We start from the raw sequence: 20,516 nt of genomic DNA on the forward strand, positions 1-20,516 counted from the left end.
TGAGACAGAAATTCTAAAAGCAAATGTGCTGTTCTCATTGGAATTAGAATCACTAAGAGGACATCTGGCTTCCTGAGCCATCGGATGCTTACACTATCCATTGTCCTTAAGGATCAGGTATGCTCGTTAGCTATTTAAATGAGTTTCGACCTACAACTTGTTAGCTGAAAACAACCTCAAGCCTTACAATAATTATTTCAGTGGAATGTAGCTGTCATGGAAGGTCATGGAGGGAGAGGTGGTCTCAGTAGCTAGGAGAAGCCAGTGGACAAAATCCTGGCTTTAGACTAATCACTGGGAGAACCAGTACAGACATGTGCAGCACCTGTGTTCATGGAGACCTATGGTGTGGAGCAGACAGGCTGCTGCATATTGTATCAGCTGGAGCTTTTTCTACTTGGGTGGCTTCATCCCTATAATGAGTTGTAATAACTGAGCCTTGAAGTCAGGAAAATGACATCCCCATATTTTAGCTCAGCAGCGGCAATTCTTTGGGTCGAGGATGATCTCTTTCACAGGTTTCATTTTATATGGGTCCTTTGGTGACTGAGAAGCCCAATCCTTGAGCTGCAGACTAGTTGGCAGACATTGCAGTTGGTGTTGGAAGGCAGGGAAGGGCCACGATTGCTGCATGATGGTTGTCTGTCCTCTCTTTTCTATCATTTTTTCTGCAACCAATGCAAGGTGATTTTCCTCAAAAGTGGCCGTTCCTTCTCTGACAAGTCTTTGCCAGTTAGCCTTGTCTTGGGCTACTGTCTCCCAGTGTGTGGTGTCGATACCACATCTCTTGATGTTTATCTTGAGCGTGTTTTTGAATCGTTTCTTTTTGCCTCCCTGTTTCCTTTCTCCTTCGGTGAGTTGGGCATACAGCAATTGTTTGGGTAAGTGTGCATCAGACATGTGCACGCAGTGCCTGCTCCACCTCAGCTGGTTCCGGATAATCAGGGCCTCAACACTGAAGATGTTGGCCTCCATGTGAACACTAACATTAATGCGGCGATCCTCCCACTTTATGTTCAGCAACTTCCAGAGAAGGTGCTGGCGCTGGCATTCCAGGTTTTACAGATGTTTTCTGTAGGTCACACAAGTCTCAGAGCCATAGAGAAGAGTTGGGATTACCACCGCTTTATAAACTAAAAGTCTAGTGTGTGTTCTGATGTTGTGGTTGTTGAACACCCAGCGAGACAGTCTGCCAAAGGCAAAGGCTGGCACAGCGGATTCTGTGCTGAATCTTGACGTCTATGCTTGCCCTCTGTGAGAGATGGCTGCCAAGGTAGGAAAAGGGTTCTACATTTTCCAGCTCCTCTCTGTCAATATAGATCTTCCTTGCTGGGTCTGATGATTGAACAGGAGCAGGCTGGTGGAGAACTTCTGTTTTGCTGATGTTCAGGGTTAGCCCTAGGCTTTTTTAAGCTTGTGAGAAGCAGTTAAGAGCTGTTTGTAGATCCTCCTTTGAGTGTGCAATTATAGCACAGTCATCTGTGTACTAAAGTTCAATTATTGTTGCTGATGTTACTTTAGTTCTGGCAAGGAGGCGAGAGAAGTTGATGAGGTTGCCGTGAGTTCAATATTGGATGCCAGTGCCCTGTGGCAGATGGTCTTGGATTAGCGTTTTCATAGCTGCTAGGAAAATGGAGAAGAGAGTGGGTGCCAGTACACAACCTTGCTTTACCCCAGATTGGATGACAAGGGGCTGAGAGATAGAGCCACTGCACAGGATGGAGGCAAGCATCTGATCGTGGAGGAGTCTTACAATGGTGGTAAATTTGCTTGGACAGCCAAACTTTTACATGATTTCCACAAAGCCTCACAGTTGACAAAGTCAAAGGGTTTGGTCAGATCAATGAAGGCCATATACAGCTCTTGGCATTGTTCTTGACATTTTTCCTGGATCTGCCTGGCTGCAAAACTCATGTCGGTGGTGCCTCGTGAAGCTCTGAAGCCACGCTGGGACTCTGGGAGTATTTCCTCTGGATTCAGTGAGATTTTAGCAAGAATCTTCCCAGTGATGGAGAGGAGAACAATACCTTGATAGTTGCCACAGTCAGCCCTTTCTGAAAATGGTGACGAAGTTAGCTTTGCGTAAGTCAATGAGGATTTCTTCAGTGAGCCAAATTTTGAGAGCCGCAAATGGAGCTTGTTTGTCAGTGTTTCTCCCCCCTCTTTCAGTATTTCAGCCTGTCTGCCATAGGGACCCAGAGCTTTATTGCTCTTCATTTGCTAACTCCCCAGTAGCTCCTGTCTGATCTATTAGCTGTACAACTTTTGAATACCTGGTGATCCAGAATAGGATCCAGGTTTTTGTGTGATAATACGGGGACAGAGGCAGCGCTTTTCCTCGACTGATGGAAGGGTAGAGGTCTGTCTACTCATGAAATGACTCAACAGAAAGCATGTTGCTGTCAGCAAGGCCTTTTTTTCACTCAACTGGGGTCTACCCTAGGCTTAGTCTCCACTACAAAGCTTTGTCATCTTGGAGTGTTGGAAAATTCACACCCTCCTAGCTGACATAACTATGCCAGCGAAACCCTCTGTGTGGTGCAAGTAAGAGCTGCTGTTGGCATAGCTAACGTCATTCGAGGAGGTGGTGTTACTACGCCGGCAGAACTGCCTCTACACTAAGGGGCTATGCTGGCATAAGCTCTGTAGTGTAGACATGGTCCTAATCTTGTGTCCTCTGGGTGTGGAACCTCCATTCTCCCAAATGCATTTTCCCTACTGTCTCCCAAGCAACCACCCTTACATCCCCTCCCTTGGAAGCTGCGCAGTGGAGGTGGTGGAAGCAGACCTGGAGTGGGCCCCTGCAGCCAGTCACAAAGGCCCAGATCCTCAAATATATTTAGGTGCCAGACTCGCCTTGAAATCAATATTTTGAAATCAGTCGGAGTTAGGTGCCTATATATCTCTGAGGATTGGGGCCAAAGTCTTTTTAAGGCTACATACTTGCCTTCGCAGGGACAGGGGCTGACTTTCTAAATCCTTCAATTCCCTCGCTCAGCATGTTTACACCTTACATCGCCCTGATGGGGGATTCTGTCCTTTTCTGTGCCACTTTAACACCCCCCCCCCCGCCTCCCTCGTCTCTGCATGCACCCCTCACCATGCACCCCAACCCTGTTAACCCTTTAACATGTGTAACTTCAGCCACGCGAGTAGTCTCTTTGAAGTTCTCCCCAGGGAAGCAGGGCGAAAGGCAGGGCTGGATACTTCCCCCCATGCTTCCAGGCCCTTTCTGCCACTTGGAGAATGGGTTCTAGTTAGGCACCATTGTGATGTGATGACTCCTAGAACACAACATTTGTCTTTGGACTGGCTGAGCTTTGTGGGGTCTAGAACAGTGGCTCCCAACCTATGGCCCGGGGGCCAAAAGCAGCCCGCAGGGACTTTCAAAGTGGCCTGCTGCTCACCTCCCACTGGCTGCAGAAGGGAGCCACTGCTTAAGGACCCAGGTGGAGCGCGTTGCTATGGGGCTACAAGACCAATGCAAGCTCCTTGCTGCAGACTGCAGCCAAGGGAACGAGAAATCAGCGCTCCCCTCCCCCTGACTGTAGCAGGGAGCACACCAGCACAGCAAAGCACTCCACCTGGGTCTCGAGGTGCTGGGGTCCCTGCTGGAGCCAGAAGTAGGGAGCACTGATCTCCCGTCCCCCTGGCTGCAGAAGGGAGCTACTGCCTAGGGACCCAGGTGGAGTGCCTGGGGCTACAGGACACGTGCCGTTTCCCTGCTGCAGCCAGAAGGATGGGAGATCAGCAAGAAGAGAGGCAGCCTCGCTGAACTCCTTCTGTCTGGCTGCAGTGGTGTGGGAGGGGCCGGAAGGGCTGCTGTTGGAGACTGGTTACCCTTCAGGGTTGCAAAAATTATATCTGTGGCCCTCGAGTCAAAACCACTGGGAACCACTGGTCTAGAGCATTAAAAGGAAACCAAACTCTACAGTGCGTTCTGAGAGCACTGAGCGAGTTCATGCTCAAGGAACTGTACAAACTCTAAGCTTGTGGAATCCTGCATCTTCCATCTGGTGCCACCCTTTTCTCCAGCATCCCCTAGACCCAGAACTGTGCAGGAGACACTCCTGCTCTGGGGGCACTAGGACCCAGGTAAGTGCCTCCCCTCTCCCCCTTCCTCTCCCCACTCCAATGTGTCCTTGGGGGAAAATCTACAGAGGGGGACCAGCCAGCTGGGCCAGAAGCAGCCGAAGCAGGGACCACTGGACTAGGGTTGCCCGGTGTCTGATTTTCGACCAGCAAGTCTGGTTAAAAAGGTGACCTGGCAGTGTCTGGTCAGTAACTGGCCTCTGCCAGTGGGGAGAGGTGGGGGAAACAGCAACAGCTGCTGCTGGAGCCTGGAGGAGCACTCAGGAACAGCTCTGGTGGAGAGAGGTACCAGCGGCTCCCCCGTCCTGTCCCGAGCACAGCTCTCTCTCTCTCTCTCTCTCTCTCTCTCTCCCAACCTGCCCCAGTCACCCCTCCACTCCAGAGCGGGCCTCTCCCTTCCCCGCCTTGCCCCAGTCACTCATCCCTGGAGTGATGGTGGGGGGGGGAAGAGGAATGAAGGGCGGAGCCTCAAGGGAAGGGGTGGGGCTGGGGCGGAGCCTCAAGGGAAGGGGTGGGGCTGGGGCAGAGCCCCGGGGCGGGGGCGGGAGAGGCAGAGCAGGGGGTGGGGTAGGTTCCTTCCCAGCACTCAGTTTTCACCAATTAGAAAGGAGGCCACCCTACACTGTACATTCAGAGAACGTCTGGGGTATTGACTGGACTTGCTCTGCCCTGTGCTTACTGGCTGTTGAAAAGGCACCCGTCATTGCACTGTGAAGTGACAGCTAACCACTTTCTTGTTTTCTAACAAGGTTACAAATAGCTTCATTTCTCATCGAGTCGCAATATCATAGTTGCTCTTCCTAACCAAATTATAGGTGTTCATAGATGCAGTGTTTGTTGCCATGTAGTCATATGAGTTGCCTGTGTTTTTATGGGAGTTCCCTGTAAGATTCCCAGGACAACTCAGTTACTTCCTTTGAGGTTCCATAAACGCCTGTTAGAATGTCACGGTTTCCCACTGAAACCACATGGTAGGTTTTCAAAGCATGAGAGTTACTTCCTCAGCTTGTTTCTTTACATGAGCCTTTGTTATCAGTCTCTTGTTCTGCAGCTTAAAGGGAAGTGTCCCACCCTTGATCTTTAATAAGCTGAGAGTGTAAAAAGAGTCATTGCCTTTTCTTGATGCTTTTTAATTTTATCATTCACAAGATGTTTCTTCTTTTTCAGGATCAACAGTCTGTGGTAGGCCAAGGTGCAGGCCCCAGTCCAAGTTCCAGTACTTGCTCAAATCCAAACACTGGAAGTGGTTACATGAACTCATCCCAGCAATCAGTGTTGAATCAGCAACTGATGGAAAAGAAACGGGCTCTACAGAGGCAGATGATGGAGCAAAAACAGCAGCTTCTTCTACAGCAGCAGATGCTGGCAGAAGCAGTAAATTTTCTTTCTAATTCCTATTTTATGTCTAATACATTTTCATAGGAACCATAGAAATTAGAGATGGAAAAGATTGGTTAGGTCACTTTGTCCATCCACTGAAAAGTCACAGTTGTTTCCTATAGAATATTCTCGAGCACTTTGTTCAGCCTATTTTAAATTATTCAAGTGTTGAAGCTTCCACTACTTCCTTTGGGAGACTATTCCACAGTCAAACATTCTCTCCATTAGGAGATTTTTCCTGATATTGAGCCTAAATTACTTGTAGCTCAATTTCATCCTATTATTCCAGATCATGGCCCCAATCCACCAAAGCACATGCTTAATTTTAATCATGTAAGTGGCCCCAGTGGGCCTGATTCTTATTTATACTAAAGCCACTTTGACCACTCTGGCTAAATGGAAAGACTTTAAAGTGAGTATAAGTTATGTTTACACTCACTTTAAGGCTCCTTTACATGGACAGTGTGGCATAACGTGGTCTTAGTGTAAATCGGAATCAGATGATGTTTTGCTGGATCAGGGGCTATATAAATCCCATTTCTTATGGGACACACCTTTGGATACTTGCAGTCAATTATCATATCTCCCCTTTGATCTGAGGGAAAGCAGAGAGTTTCTCTTCATATAGCAAGATCGTCGTGTTATGGGTAGGGCCCTACCAATTTCACAGCCGTAAAAAACGCATCATGGACCATGACATTGGCCCTTCCCCATGAAATCTGATCTACCTCGTGCTGCTGGGAGCACCCCAACCAGGGGCTCTAGCTGCTAGTCCCTGCCGGACTGGGGCACTCCCAGCAGCATGGGGGAGATTGGACCCACCTCCCTGCTGCCTTCAGAGCCAGCACAGAAGTGATGGTGGCAATCCTGCCACCCCCCTACAACAAGTGTAAGATTACCCCCCCCCTCACAGCCCCATTTTGGGTCAAGACCCCCATTGCGAAATTTCAGATGAAAACATCTGAAATTGTGAAACTGACCAATTTTCAAATGCTAGGGCTGTGAAATTGACTAGAACAGGCTGTGAATTTAGTAGGGCCCTAGCTATGGGATACAGGGTGGTGCAGGGAGTGCACATGCTGCCTTATTTGTCGTTCTGAATCCTAGGGGCCCAATTCTCTGTTGCCCTGTAGCTTGCGCAGCCATTGCCACTCGTGTAAAGTGGGTCTGAAATCATACCAGTTTGAGTTGGTAGCTCCTTACATCCTCTTTGCACTGGTATCAATGACTGTATAAGGGGTGGAGCAATGGAGAATCAGGCCCTTCCTTCATCTTGAGAAGCGCTTAAAGGGAAGTAAACAAAAGTTAAAAGGAAATTAAAATAGCTGCAGAGTGAATCCCTCCTTGGATCAGCTTGTGTTTGTTTTTGTTCTGCACTTTTTATAGATGCGCGCGTGTGCGTGCACACACACACACATAAAACAATCTCAGTTGTAATTTAAAAGAATTGCTGCAGACCAAAATTGTTCACAAGGGTTCAGGTTGGATAGTTCCTTATGATGAGCCTGATAAATCTTAATCAGGCTCCAGGTTCCCAAACTGGAATATGGAAATGCCTGAATACCACAACAAAGACTGTTCTCACAGTGTTATGAGCAGGACTGGAAGCAGAAGAACCAGATTTCTCACAAGAAAGCCTGTTTGTGTGAGATTTCAAGCAGAAGAGGTTGGGATGGTTCTGAGCGGCTTCAAATAAACAGCCAGAGCCTGATTTTCATTTACACTGAGGCCCCTTTTCACTGCTCTGGCAATCTGAAGAAGCTCAAAAATAAATATAATTATAATTTACATTCGCTTTAATGTCCCTGTACATTGCCAGAATGGTGTAAATTGTATAAATTAGAATCCTCCCTCCACTCCGAAGCCTTTGGATACTTATTCTAACTGTGATTCTGAAGTCTGTGTCCTTTGAGGTTTGCAGATTACTACTTGCCACCTTCTTCACCTCTGCTCAGAAAAATCTCTTCTTTTTCTCACCCTGAATGTAGCTTATGTTCAGATAGAGGAGAGAGTTTTGATAGAGTTTGCAGGCAGGTTCACAGAGAAAGCAGGTTGCAGAGCCATGAGCTGGTTTGATTGCAGAGGATATTCAGTTCCCCTTGCTAGCAGATGCTGGAAATCTTCAGAGACCACCCACGTGCTGCCTCTGTGAACCTTCAGCGGACACTTCCCCTGCTTACTGATGTGCAGCCTGGGTTGTTAGATGTGAGCGGATTCCTTCTGCCTGAGGTTAAAGGCATTTTGACAACTCCTGGAGAGTGTCACAACTTGGGCGTCTGGGTTTTGGCATGTATTTGCGGGGGACAAAAAGGGGACTATACCTACTGTTTTTCACAAACGGAGCATTAAGCCAAGAGGCCCAGTTTTTGAGATTATTTTCCCAGCATTTTTTTTTTAGTGGAGGCTGCTCCTAATCTGCCTGCCTGAGAGCAGTGACCCACAATATTCCCAAGTGTGAAACACAAGTGCAATACTTAGCAGGCTGTGGAGAAAGGGTGAGATTCAGGATCTAAGGGACAGTAAACACAATTCCAGGGAAGATTGTGTATAAATCAGTACTGCTGAATTTGGTAGTTAATTATTATTATATAAATATATTATAAACAAGTAAAGGTGAAAGCCCAAATCCTTACTCAAACTTGCTGATGCTAAGGGTCATTCCTGGGAGGAGTCATTCATTGTTTGTGAGCTTCTGAGTAACACTCTGGTGACATAAATTTTCGAGTCAAACAAGATTGTATTTGCTTACACACTACGTCCTTCCAAGAGAAGCATTAGGCCTGGTCTTGCACCATTATAATCAATGGGAGTTTTGCCACTAACTTCAGTGAGTGTCGATTCAAGTCTTTAATGAGGACTGTGCAATCTGTGCTGTTGACATGGTCAGATTATGAATCTAGCACCTTAAACTTGGTGCCTGAAAGGTGGTGGATTCCTTCAGCAGCCCATGGAGAATTCAATGTCTCTTTTCAGACCTTTTCCTCAGGGGAAAAAACAAACAGAAACTGTTCCCTTGGCGCAAACAGACTGCCAGGGTCCAGAGACTTTTCCTTTTGCATATCTGTCTCTCTGGAAGAGGACACATTCCTCCCTTTACAGTCCAGCTGAATTGTGTGACAGGCAGCCCTTAACCATATTCTGGCCGTTCCACCCTGTGACAGTGCCCCTCTCGTCTCCCTATGTCACAGACACAGCCACTGAAATCAGGGACCTCAGTTCAGAATCTTCTCCCCACCCCAGGGTTTGGCTTCTTCAGCTGCCAAGACCATTTTCCTACAGGACTGTGCACTTCTGCTACCAGCATCTTTGCATCACCTCTTAGGGGCATGGCCTTATCCAGGGCACACCTCTTAGAGGTAATAGACTGAGAGGCTTGGTACAAGGGTTGGCCGCCAGAAGGTAGAACATGGACAGGATTTCATTAGGGATGCGGTCTATGCAGAATTAAGCAATGGACAGAAAGAAGATGGATGGAAGGGAATGAGGGAAGAGGGGAAGAGGTAGGTAGGTTGAAGGTAACAAGGCTCAAACTTTAGTCCCCAAACCTCTGGTTTTCACAGTTTCTTGCTTTTTCTTCTTCTTCTTCAAGGAGAGACTAGTATTATTTTGGTTAATTATTCATATTGTGGCAGCACCCAACGACCGCAATTAGGATCACGGCTTGATGGCATTAGTGCCATCTCACAGTCCCTCCCTCAAACAGCTGACAGTCTAACATTCTATGGAACTTGTTCTTTGAGGCATATTTTATTCCAACAATAGTGATCACTGCTTGAAATAACTGGTAACATGCAGTTTTGTTGACTGCATTCAACATCATTCAAGCAGCATGGGTCTGTAAAGCTGTTTTACCCTTTAACTACACAACAATCCAAGAAGTGCCAGGGCATAAGTACAAGCAGAGTAAGGGACTTTTTACAGAGAGGATTCTTGTCTTTTATTACATACATAATGTTATTAGTAATTTGGAGAGCAGCAGTGCCAAGAACGTCTAGTCAACAATTGGGCCTCCTTATACTCAGCACTGTACACACACACACACACACAGTGAAAAGACGGTGCCTGCCCCAAAGGTCTTCCAATCTAAGCGCAAGACAAAAGACAACAAGCAGATGCAATGAACCTATGGGAAGCACAAGGCAACAGTGAGACAGTTTTAATAAGCTGTGACAAATAGCAATCACAGCTCACAAGTAGCCTCGCCATGGTCAGGTTTTTTGTAGGCCTGGCAGCAGAGATGAGTTTGAAGCAGGATAATGTAGTGGGTTTGTGGATTTTTATAGGGAGCTCCTCCCCACTATAGAAGGTTTCCTGGCCATGCTGTTGCTTGGACAGCATAGGAGCCACTGGACGCATTATGCGCCACCATGATGTTCTGTCCTGACCCAAATCTGGCACGTTGCAGGGTAGAATGCTTGTGAGGGATGGGTGTCTGCTGATGCCGTCCAGCCACCATGTTTTGGGGCGTTTCAGTCTTGCTTCCACTGGGTCAGCGCTGAAGGTGATTCTCAGAGGGAAGCAGGTAGGCTTTCAGAGCAGATGACCATACCACTGTAGAGAGTGTTGAGAGAGCGGGACCTGTTTAGTTAGAAAACGGATCTCTTCATTCGACATGAATTTGTACCATTTGATGTTCTTGATCATTGGGAGATGCTTCATCTGAATGGTGTCCAACTTCTTTTCAATCTTGACAGTGAGGGGCCATGTTTCAGTCCCATACATCAGAATACCAACTACTGAAGCAGTATATATCCTCAGCTTCATCTGTCCACTTATCAGGCTGTTCTGTTTGCAAAAGACATTCTTATGAGGCACCCCATTACTGATGACACTTCTGCAGTGCAGGTTTCAAGTTCTTGCTCTATGCCGATGTATAAAGGACTGATGTATTAAGGGTGTTGGAGAGAAAGAGCATTTAGCTGATGAGTCAAAATCCCCATCACCAAGCAGGCGCACTGATGCTAATGGAGTTTCACCCACTGAAGCAGAGTTTTTGGAGCTTTGCCACACAAAATAATGAAAAATAGATTACTAGATTATTAGGGCTTAATCCAGGTCACAGTAATGTTAATGGGAGTTGGACCAGACGCAAGCCCATTGCAATCCAAAGAAAGACTGCGACTGGTTTCAGTGGATCAGGCCCATAAAGAGCAATTTCAACACTTTGGTTTAGCACTACTGCTGTAACAGGGTGGGGCAAGGGGAAGGAACAGCTTCAACTTTGTAAGTGCAAGTAGAAAGTAGAAAGAACACAAATTAACATATTTCCATTTCTGCTCTAATTCTCTAGGAGAAAATTGCTCCACCAGATCAATTGAACAGACACTTGACAAGGCCACCACCAGATTACAAAGACCAAAGAAGGAACGTGGTCAGCATGCAACAAGCAACCCAGTATTCTGGTAAGTATACCAGAAAACCATGGTTCGGAAGACCAGCCAGAAGGCCTTTGCAATATGGGCCTGATTCTCTGTAGTCACTTACATCAGTGCAAAAGCAAGTGCCAAATGTGTGTAAAATGCCACCATTCTGATGTGACAACATTGTACAGCCACTTTGTACTAGTGTGAGTAACTGTACATGGACTAATGGAGAATAACATCCTGAAGGTTCCCCCACCCTCAGGAAATCTTCAGGGGGAACCTTTCAGATTGACATACATCTCCCCCAGCAGTTTCTGCAGGTTGCTCCTATACTGTATATTTCTAAAACTTCAATATCAGAGCTGTGGCATTATTGAAAAATTCTGATAAATAATAATGGGAACTAGTCAGTGTTTCATACAGTCTGGTATCAGGTATCTGACATTGGCCAGTACCAACTGCTTCAGAGGAATAGGCAAGAAATCTGCATAATGGAAGAATCTGCCCATCAGCCGGTGGTTGGTTTAGGTCCTGATGTATGAGGGTCTATATCCCTAATTCTTTTATTTTTATCCTATCTAATGTAATTGTGGATGACCTCAATAGCCATTTAACCATCTACTCCTTTTTTGAAACTTTGGCCCCAATGATATCTTGTACCAATGAGTTCCACAGGTCAGTTAAGTGTTGTGTAAAAAAGTTATTGATCCATTTTAAATTTGATCCCTTTAATTTTCCCTGCCAGAACCGTCTAGCAGAGATAATTAACAATACTCCAGAATAATCCCTTTGAGCCAAATTCTTACGTCAGTGGGAGTTGTGCCTAAATAAGGACTAAGGATGGCTAGATTTGTCTTTTTATTTTGATTGTGCCCCATGTTAACTGTAGGCTGCACAGCGTAGAGAGAGATAACAAAACTGGAATAAGAGATACAAAGAGAGGAGGGCAAGAAGTAAGGAAAATGCAGCAGATGAGATTAGAGTGTGATTTTACTCTGAAGAGTGATCCTGTAAAAACAGGATTGTGGGATTCCGTAGCATTTGCCTTTCAGAGATCTCCATACCTAAAGCGCTCAGTTCACAAGTAAAAAAAGACTTTATTTTCTAACAGCCTGTCTTGTAAACTCACCTTAGGATCTGAGAGTCCGGCTGGATTCTTTCCTTCCCATATATCTCCCTCAATAACAAAGTTCTTCAGGTCAAATTATGCCCTTAGTGACATTTCTGCAGATCCATGGTCTTCAGCGAGTTTGCACAAGTGTCAAACTTAGCAAACAGTTCTGTCAAAGGGAATACCTGCCCTTTAGTGCTCCTGCTGGTCAAATCTGGCACTGTAGGGCTCCATGCCTCAGTTTCCCCTGATGTACTCACTAAGTTCACCAAGGCTTTACATAGGGAACACTACCCCTCTTGAGGGATCTATTTTATTAACCAAAGACCCAATGAAAATACAAACAAGTCTTCACCTAAATGTCTCAGCTGGTTGACAGACTCAGTCACAGTTTATCCATGCCCACCTGTGTCCACCACTCCCCTCCAGAAGGGGTCTCTCAGTTTGGGTCCCTTCCCTAGAACCAGATCTTTTTCCTCTACCTGGAAGAATCCTTCCCCAGAGCCAGGGGTCCGAAGAGAGCTGACAGGTGCTGCTCTTCTGTGGGGCAGCATGTGGTTTCTGAATGGCTGTGCTTCCTAACACTGGTTGGGAGTTCCCTGTCCCTAGGAGCACGCCTTCTAGGCTCCTTACTGTGGAGAGTTCTCCTGCTCGGCTTTCCTGGGAGTGACTCTCCTCAGGAACTTCCTCTAAGAACATAAGAACAGCTGTACTGGGTCAGACCAATGGGCCATCTAGCCCAGGAACCTGTCTTCCAACAGCGGCCAGATGCTTCAGAGAGAGTGAATGTCACAGGGCAATTAGAGTGATCCATCCCATGTCATCCAGTCCCAGCTTTCTAGGAACCACCCCAGCTAAGCCCTAGTAATCCTTTATCTGGCTCATTAGCTAATTGGTTGCCAACCAGCCACACAGGGATTTAGTTATTTCCAGGTGGGTCCAGGTTGACTTGTTCTCTCTTACAGGAGCCTGTCACAGGTAGGTTGGTCCCTGAAAGGGCCAGCTCCCATGACCCAGAAGGAATAGAACCCAGTTTGTCTGTGCAATGCAAACAATCGTCACCGGCTTTTGCAGTTTGACTGGGAGTCTTGTGATATTTGGTTTTTTTCTTAAAGCCCCAGCTCCTGGAGTCCGATGATTAACTGAGACACTTTGCTTTTTATTTTAAAAAGAGTACGTTTCCAGCCCCCGTGATTATGGAGAAAAGTTTGAAAATATGAACCAAATGCACCGTAAAACTCAGAAATCAGAAGGCAAATAAAAAGAACCCAAACCGTTATTTATTCATTTTTTAAATCTCACAGATGTTATGCCAGTCTCATGACACTCTGGGGCCTGACTCCTTATTTTTGCAGGTTTGGGCTCGGCGCTACTAGAATCCTGGAAATGTAGAGCTGGAAAGGACCTCAAGAGGTCAGCTAGTCTATCCCCTGCAGGCTGAGGCAGGATTAAGTATACTGTAATTTTGTCCCTCAAGCCACTAGCTATGATTGAATATACCCAGGGAGCAGAGCAGCTTTTCCCAGTAGAACAGGAGCCAGGGCATTGCTATGAGCTTGCAGGAAAGCCACCAGATGGACGGATTAGAAAACTGTTGCACAAGGGAGCAGCAGCTGGGAATCTATTGCCTGTTTCTGGGAATAGCTGTGCTCTGGTCATGGAAGAAGGGAAACAGCTCAGAACAGCAAGAAGTTAAATGAAATACCATGGAGACACCAAGAGACATTATTTAGCATTGCATTCCTGGGCTTTTTGCTTCTGTAATAACAATAAACTCCGTGACAGTGGTAGGTGAAATCGGCAATAAATTCTCCTCAGTACCACTGTGTTCTTTGGTGTCTAAGCACTGGATATGTTGTCTGTACAACACTGCTATGGAAGAAATGTCTTCCCATCTGGAAGAAATTAGAGTGGAAAATATTTTGGTTAAAACTAAAAGGATAAAAATAGTAACACAGAGAAAGAGGAAACTTTGTCTATTGGATGAGCTCTGGAAGCAAAGTCCTGACCACATCTGACCTTTAAAGATCTCATGGAATGGCACAAGAGTTGGGGGGTGATAGCACACTCGGTTGTTAAAGAGCTGGCATATTCCAATGAGCGCAAATTAGATCTTCTCTAAACCAAATGAACCAAACATACCAGCAGTTAAGTGAAGTGATTGCATTATGGCTTCTTTCTTTAACCTGGTAACAGATTCTCCTGGTACATCAGTTCCATCTCTATGTAATTCCATTGATTTCAGAGGAGCTATTCCTCATTTACACTGGTGCTAGTGAGAAGAGAATCAGGCCCCAGGTCTTCGCTGATACTACTGACAAATTTGACCACATTTCAAATAAACAGTAAGCAAGAAATTAATTATTAGTGCAATCAAAGTTGGAGATTAATTAACATAGTTATCGACTCAGCACGGATTTTTACTTTGCTTCCAACAAGTCTAGTGCACCCCAGAAGCCTATTGATAGTGTTCTCTGAGATTAGGTGCCCAGTATGCCCTTTGTGGTAGAATCATGCCTGATTCTCACAGTCTCTCACACTCCTAGGGCTGCTAGTGCTGTTGAAGTCCAGTTGTGTTGATCTGGAATATATAACTGTACTTACTGTAGGGTCATGTCTGGGAACCAGACAAAGGGAGGCTTGTGAAAGGGTTGGGCAATGAGTGAAGATAATTAGTTCTTGCTGATTGTGGGCCACTCCACATATCATGGCCCAGATACAGAGAGATCCCTCCAGTGGACAAAATAATAATAAGGGCTAAATAATGACATTGCTTATGTAACATATAAATATACATTAAAAATTACACATCTGTAGAAAGTGGGAAGTGAGAGGAGCATTCTATTCCAGTGCCTAGAAAGCACAGGGATAGTGAGTATATATCCACATGACACATACAGGGAAACTCAGGCTCAGAAAGGTTAAGTGACTTGCCCAGCGTCACACAGAGAATCAGTGGCAGAGCAAATAAGAAATCAGAAGTCCTGATCTTGGCTCCGCTGTGCTCTAATCACTTAAGTATGGTGCCTCCCACACATAGTGTTTTATTGCAGTGAAAATACAGTAAATTTCTTGCTCCTCGGTAGTGGTTCTCAATTTTTTGCAAAGGACCCTTTTTTGTTGTTTCTAATTTTTGGAGAAAGAAGAATTGCAGACCACTGATACTGCAATCAAGGACTGTGAATCTGACCCAGCACCCACTTAAGTCAATGCAAGGACCACCAATGTCTTAAAAGATGGTCTTACTTTGGGCAGTATGCGTTTTGTAGACCTTGCCAACCGATAAAGTCTTCATGAGTCCACCAAGGGCAACAGACGCCGTTTGAGAACATATGCTATAGGGAAATTAGATTTTTAACCTACTGCGCATTTTAATGAAACAATGTCTCAATACGGACCTTTGTTTTTGTTTTGTTTTTATTTTCTAGGTGGTTCTCCAGCAGTGAGTATGAGCTCCAGTCTGTCTTTATCAAATCCCATTTCCACTCACAGCATTTTGTCACAGACCTCTAGCCTTTTGTCAACTCCCCTCAGAACCAGAATGCCTTCTATTTCAGCAGCCCGGAACATGGGCTGTTACGGAAACATTCCTTGCAATCAACCAAGCTCCTACAACGTGACTTCAGGAATGAGCCAAATGCAGCAACACAGAAACCAAAACCAAATCGTAACCAGTCAGAATAACCCCATGATGTCTCACCAGTCAGCCCTGACACAGGGAAACAACGTAGCAGCTTTTGGCACGGGGTCCGTGGTGAACTCTCAGCAAGTGAGAGCAGGTTTAAACCATGGAGCCACAGGTGTCCCGGCACAACGGCCACCGAACGTTCTGATCACTTCCAGTGCTGCCGCTCAGAACTGGGCCTCTCATGAGGCAGCAACAAAACAGCAGGATGCACTGAAACCTACGGGAGTTCGTTTTCCCACGAGCACTCCCTATCCCAGCCAGACTCTACAGCGCTCCATAGGCAACCCACAGTTTCCTCAGCGTGCTATGGCGCCTCCTAACCAATTAACAACAGCAGCGCAAATGAGACCTCCTCTAAACCAAATAAACCAAACTGTAAATGGACAAACTGTCGGGACACTACGAGGTTTAAGTGTGGCACCTAACCAGATCAGAGCACAGACTGTGCCTAACTTGAATCATCCAGGAACAAGTATGACACCACCATCGTCCCTGCCGTCAGCCAGTTTTACATCTACCAACCAAAACTCTAGGGCTTATCAAGGAACTGACCATGGTAATGACTTAGCATTTGACTTTCTTAACCAGCATGGTGACAATATAGGGCCTGCACTCAACAGTGATTCAGACTTTATAGATTCTTTATTGAAAACAGAGCCTGGTAATGATGACTGGATGAAAGACATCAATCTTGATGAAATCTTGGGGAACCACTCATAAAAGACAATGCTGATGATAAAACATACATGCTCTAAGTACTAAGAGGCAGGTTTGACCATAGTTCTCTCTTTAAAGGCCAACAATCTGCTTTATTAATTTACTCTCCAGTGGTTGGGCTCTCTAAGAATCAATGGTTTAAAATAAGGATCCAAGTGCAGAGATGGCTCTGTTTGAAGAGATGGTCTAAGAACAAAATCTGATTCTAAATCTTGCCCCAGATGAGAGTCTAATGTCGGGTGATAATTAACCTATCAAACTAAAAACAGAGGAGGGGGTTTACGTCCAACGCATTAGAAGTGCACCTCTTGCTCTCATGGGAATTGTCTGCCTTTGGCTTAGGAAGGTGTATAACATTCACTCTGCAGAGGTTCGGAACGATGTGCTGATCGTGAAACTTCATGTCTCAGATGCAAATGGCCACCTCACGATGGGCTTGACCCCGCATGGTCCTGAGCAAATGCTCCGTGCCCTCCGCTCTCAATGGGAGTATTCAGTGCCTCACAAGACCAGGCTCTTTGTAAAACTAATTCCTGTGTGTTATAAAAATTGTTTACTTCTACATAGTAGAAACTCTCCGTTTTCCTTTCTATTGATTTTATTTTAAATCAAGTAACTTGGGTAGAAAAGGGCAAATGGCTTCTTTCAAGGAAGGAGGAAAGTGGTTTGTGTGATCGCTGTTCTCTGGCCTTTACTGTCTCTCCTGGGATTTGGTTTGTTGTAACTAGGGAAGCTGTTTTTCCAATAGGTAACAGGTTCTGTACAGTTTCTGGTGTAAATATGCAATCAGCCATTCCAAAGTTCAAGGGCCAAATTCGGCTGCCTACTCCCACGGAAGTTGCCAGTGACTTGAATGGACAGCTTGAGTGAGACACAGGCGGAGGATTTGGCCCCAAAAGAATACTTCCCCAGTCCACATCTGAGTTTCACGTGTACCCAGCTATTTGCTTCAGCCTTGCTCAAGCGCTGGGATATAGGTACATATGGGAAGACTTCCATTTTGATTTTGATTCAGTCTGACAGCGTGACTCCTGTGGAGAATATCTGGAGCTCTCTCATTCACAGGTCGAGGGAGTCAGAAGAGAGATGCTGGGGCACCAAAAATGCTGCTGATGGTTTGATACCAGATTCCGGTCCCCTTACTCAGGCTGAGTAGTCCCTTGCTTTCTGAGTAGTCCCACTGAAACCAAAATGTGCAGCTGATGTATTGAAATCAATGGGACAACTTGCAGAGTCAAGGCCCTTCAATTCACAAAGTGGTCAGCCTGGTTGCTCTCCCAGTCGTTATCCTGGCAGGAGGATGAGTGCTGTATTTATAGCATTTTGTCAGGGAGGGGAGTCTGCAGGCAAGGTGAGAAAGATGTTGCTTGAGCTGATGTGGTGAGGATCCATCACAGCCTTGTCTGAGTCACATGAGGCTAGACACAGCAAAGGAATATAGAGGCCATTTTCAAATGCCTGGAGGTGACCAGTAACATATTGCTACAAAAGGTACCGTTATACCACCGTTAATGTGCTTTAATTAGCAGTACAGAGCAGACACTTTACATTATCTCTTGTACTGATTTGCTACATTTCTGAAGGATATAAGAAGTTTAGCAAGGGCTCTCTTCCTCGCTTTGGGCATTCCAGTACATCATTTCTTTGTGGAGAAGTTTCTTCTTGCGGGCTCCCGGAATATACACACAGGAGAACAGCGGTTCCAGCACCCTTAGAGAGGGTGCAACATGTTCCCATGATGCACTTGCCCAGATCTGCTGGCCAGGGCAGGTGGGGTCAGGGCCATGATCCTACCCACACCCCTCGCCCTTTCAGACAGCTAGCACCCATGGCAGTGAAATGGAGGCAGGTGAGGGGGGAACCCGCCCTGTTTTGTGTGCCTGTGCAGAGGCTGACCAGTGTCTTACTCTGAGCAATCAGGTAAGGCCCCAAGAAGGAAAGCTGCACTGGGATGGTGGGGCGAGGGGAAGATGTGCCTGGCACAAGAGGTGGTGGCAAATCTCTCCCAGGAGATTCAGACCCGCAGCCCCTAGTACGGGTTTAGGAAAGATGCCTCCCAGTGCTTGCCATCTGTAGCAGGGGCTTAGGGCTCGGATGACTTTTCTAACCCCCGCCCCCAGACGCTCCCTTTCTGGAGTGCTCAGCACTGCCAGAACCAGTAGCTGCTCACCCCCAACTGTGCCCCTTGGCTCAGGGAGAGAGTTGCCTCCTTTGTCCGATCACAAAGGAGAGGAAGGGCAGATGTTACTCAGCCTGACAAATAAAACCACTTTTCAGCACGAATCAGTAACATCCGATCCCAGCTTTGGAGAGAAGCAATATGGCCATATGGGAGCAGAGCAACACCGTGGGGCTGAGTCGGCGCTCCCGGGCACCTGTGGATATCAGGAGCAGGTCTGTTGCTGTAATGGAGTTACACCAGTTTAAATCAGGCGTAGGATCAAAATCAGCTCACTGGGATCATACGTATGCAGGGTCAATGAGCTGGTCAGCAGCGATGCTGAAGCTCTGGCGTCAGTGAGTGATTTCCTGTTCAGTAGTGGCTGAGCGTGCTCTCCTCCTTCACTGGTCCGTATCGTGAGCCCTGAGCAAGAAATCTGGCAACCATCTCAAACCGCATGTGTACTCGTGTGCCGTTGAAGCAAACCACTCCTAAAGAGTCCCCGACCACAGTCCTGGACCAGGCAAAACCTGCATTTTATTCCCTGAACACTGAAGGCCAGATCCTCGGCTGGTGTAAATGGGCACAGCTGAGAATCTGGCCCAAACACTACAAGATTTGGCTCTCAGTCTGATCCAGCATCCATTGAAGTTAATGGGAATCTTTCCGTTGACGGCAGTTGTTGGATCAGGCCCTTAACTGAGTCTCAATTTTGTCACCATTGTAATAAACAATGTATATTTGAAATAAATTAAAACTCCCATGCAGCAAAGTAAAGGCCATTTGCTGTCCTGTTAAGATATACATGAGGCATTTTAAATGTGATCTTACGAATGACTTTTGTGACCAAAACTTGAAACCAGTCTCAGTTCTTAAAAACACCCTGTCTCTTTAAAGCGATCTCTCTTTGTGAAACAATGGCCACATGCACTACCCTTATATTGTATTTTTCACCATAGACCAGGAGCTCTTTGCAGTATTGGGTTGTACATATGAAGATTTATTTGTTTTGTAAACTTTTGTAAAAATAACAAATTAATAATAATATTTTGGTAGGAATAATAAAATCATATTCTTTGGGTTATATTTATATATATGTGAAATAAATATACTATCGAAAAAGTTGTATTTTATACAAAAAGTAAATGGTTACCTTTTGTATTCTAACATACAAAGTTTTGTATGGTATGATTGCTTATTTTCATCCTCAGACTTAAACATTGGGTTGTGGGGGAGGGCAGAATGGGAAGCTTTTGGAAGCTTTCCATCCATTTCAAGTGGCTTTGGATCAAGTCTTTAAAAATATTTCAGATACATTCAAATCCGAAGCTCTCCTGAAACCTCAACATGAAAACATTCCAGGTTTCGACACTTTTTCCCTCGAAAAGTCTTTTTTGTTTTTTTATTGTAACTTTTGGGGGGGGGTTTATATGTAACTGTCATGTCCCTGTTGCATGTATGTCTGCTTTATACTTTCCTCATATTATAAAACAGTATTTCTCTATACAAACTGAAAGGAAACAATTGCTGTACATAAATGTTTGTGTTTTATGCATTTTTACATGTGGCTGTATATACCTCCCAGTACTATGCAGTGACATTTATTTGACTCCATTTATTTTTCACCTAAACATGAATAATGTTTTTTCAGTAGCTATCAAAATTCCACCAAGTAAATCAATCAAAATGTTGTGGATGTCTCTTTCTTAATGTGAACTTCATCCTTAATGTCTATTTATTCAGCTATTCGTTTGTTTAATTAAATTACAGGAATATTTTGAAAAAAATGCATTCTACAACTTCTGTTTGCTGACTTTCAATTTGAGAGGGATATTTGAGGCACTGTCTTCATTATTATAAATAATTACCACAGTAAAGTTATATGTATCACATTTTAAAATCTGGGTCACACTTTATAAAGAGGCTTCATCCATAAATAGATAAGACGTTCATTATTAAGAGTTAATAAATGATTAATAGATTTTTAGTAAAGAGTGAATCCAT

General features: G+C 45.3%; 1 protein-coding gene across 1 annotated transcript in view; it reads left to right on the forward strand.

Annotated features, from left to right (window-relative positions):
* The window catches only part of LOC137166313 (mastermind-like protein 2), a 97,574-nt gene extending 79,364 nt beyond the window's left edge, over nt 1-18,210 (forward strand). Inside the window, exons 2-4 of the mRNA XM_067567983.1 lie at nt 5,260-5,466; nt 10,763-10,874; nt 15,375-18,210. Of these exons, the coding sequence (XP_067424084.1) occupies nt 5,260-5,466; nt 10,763-10,874; nt 15,375-16,354 (1,299 nt within the window). The 3' untranslated portion in view covers nt 16,355-18,210. The remainder of the gene's footprint in view (nt 1-5,259; nt 5,467-10,762; nt 10,875-15,374) is intronic.
* Nucleotides 18,211-20,516: the final 2,306 nt, after the last annotated feature.

This window comes from Emydura macquarii, unplaced genomic scaffold (assembly GCF_026122565.2).
Source record: "Emydura macquarii macquarii isolate MOO-44397 ecotype Brisbane River unplaced genomic scaffold, CSIRO-AGI_Emac_v2 contig_318, whole genome shotgun sequence".
In the NCBI taxonomy this organism is placed as follows: domain Eukaryota; kingdom Metazoa; phylum Chordata; order Testudines; family Chelidae; genus Emydura; species Emydura macquarii.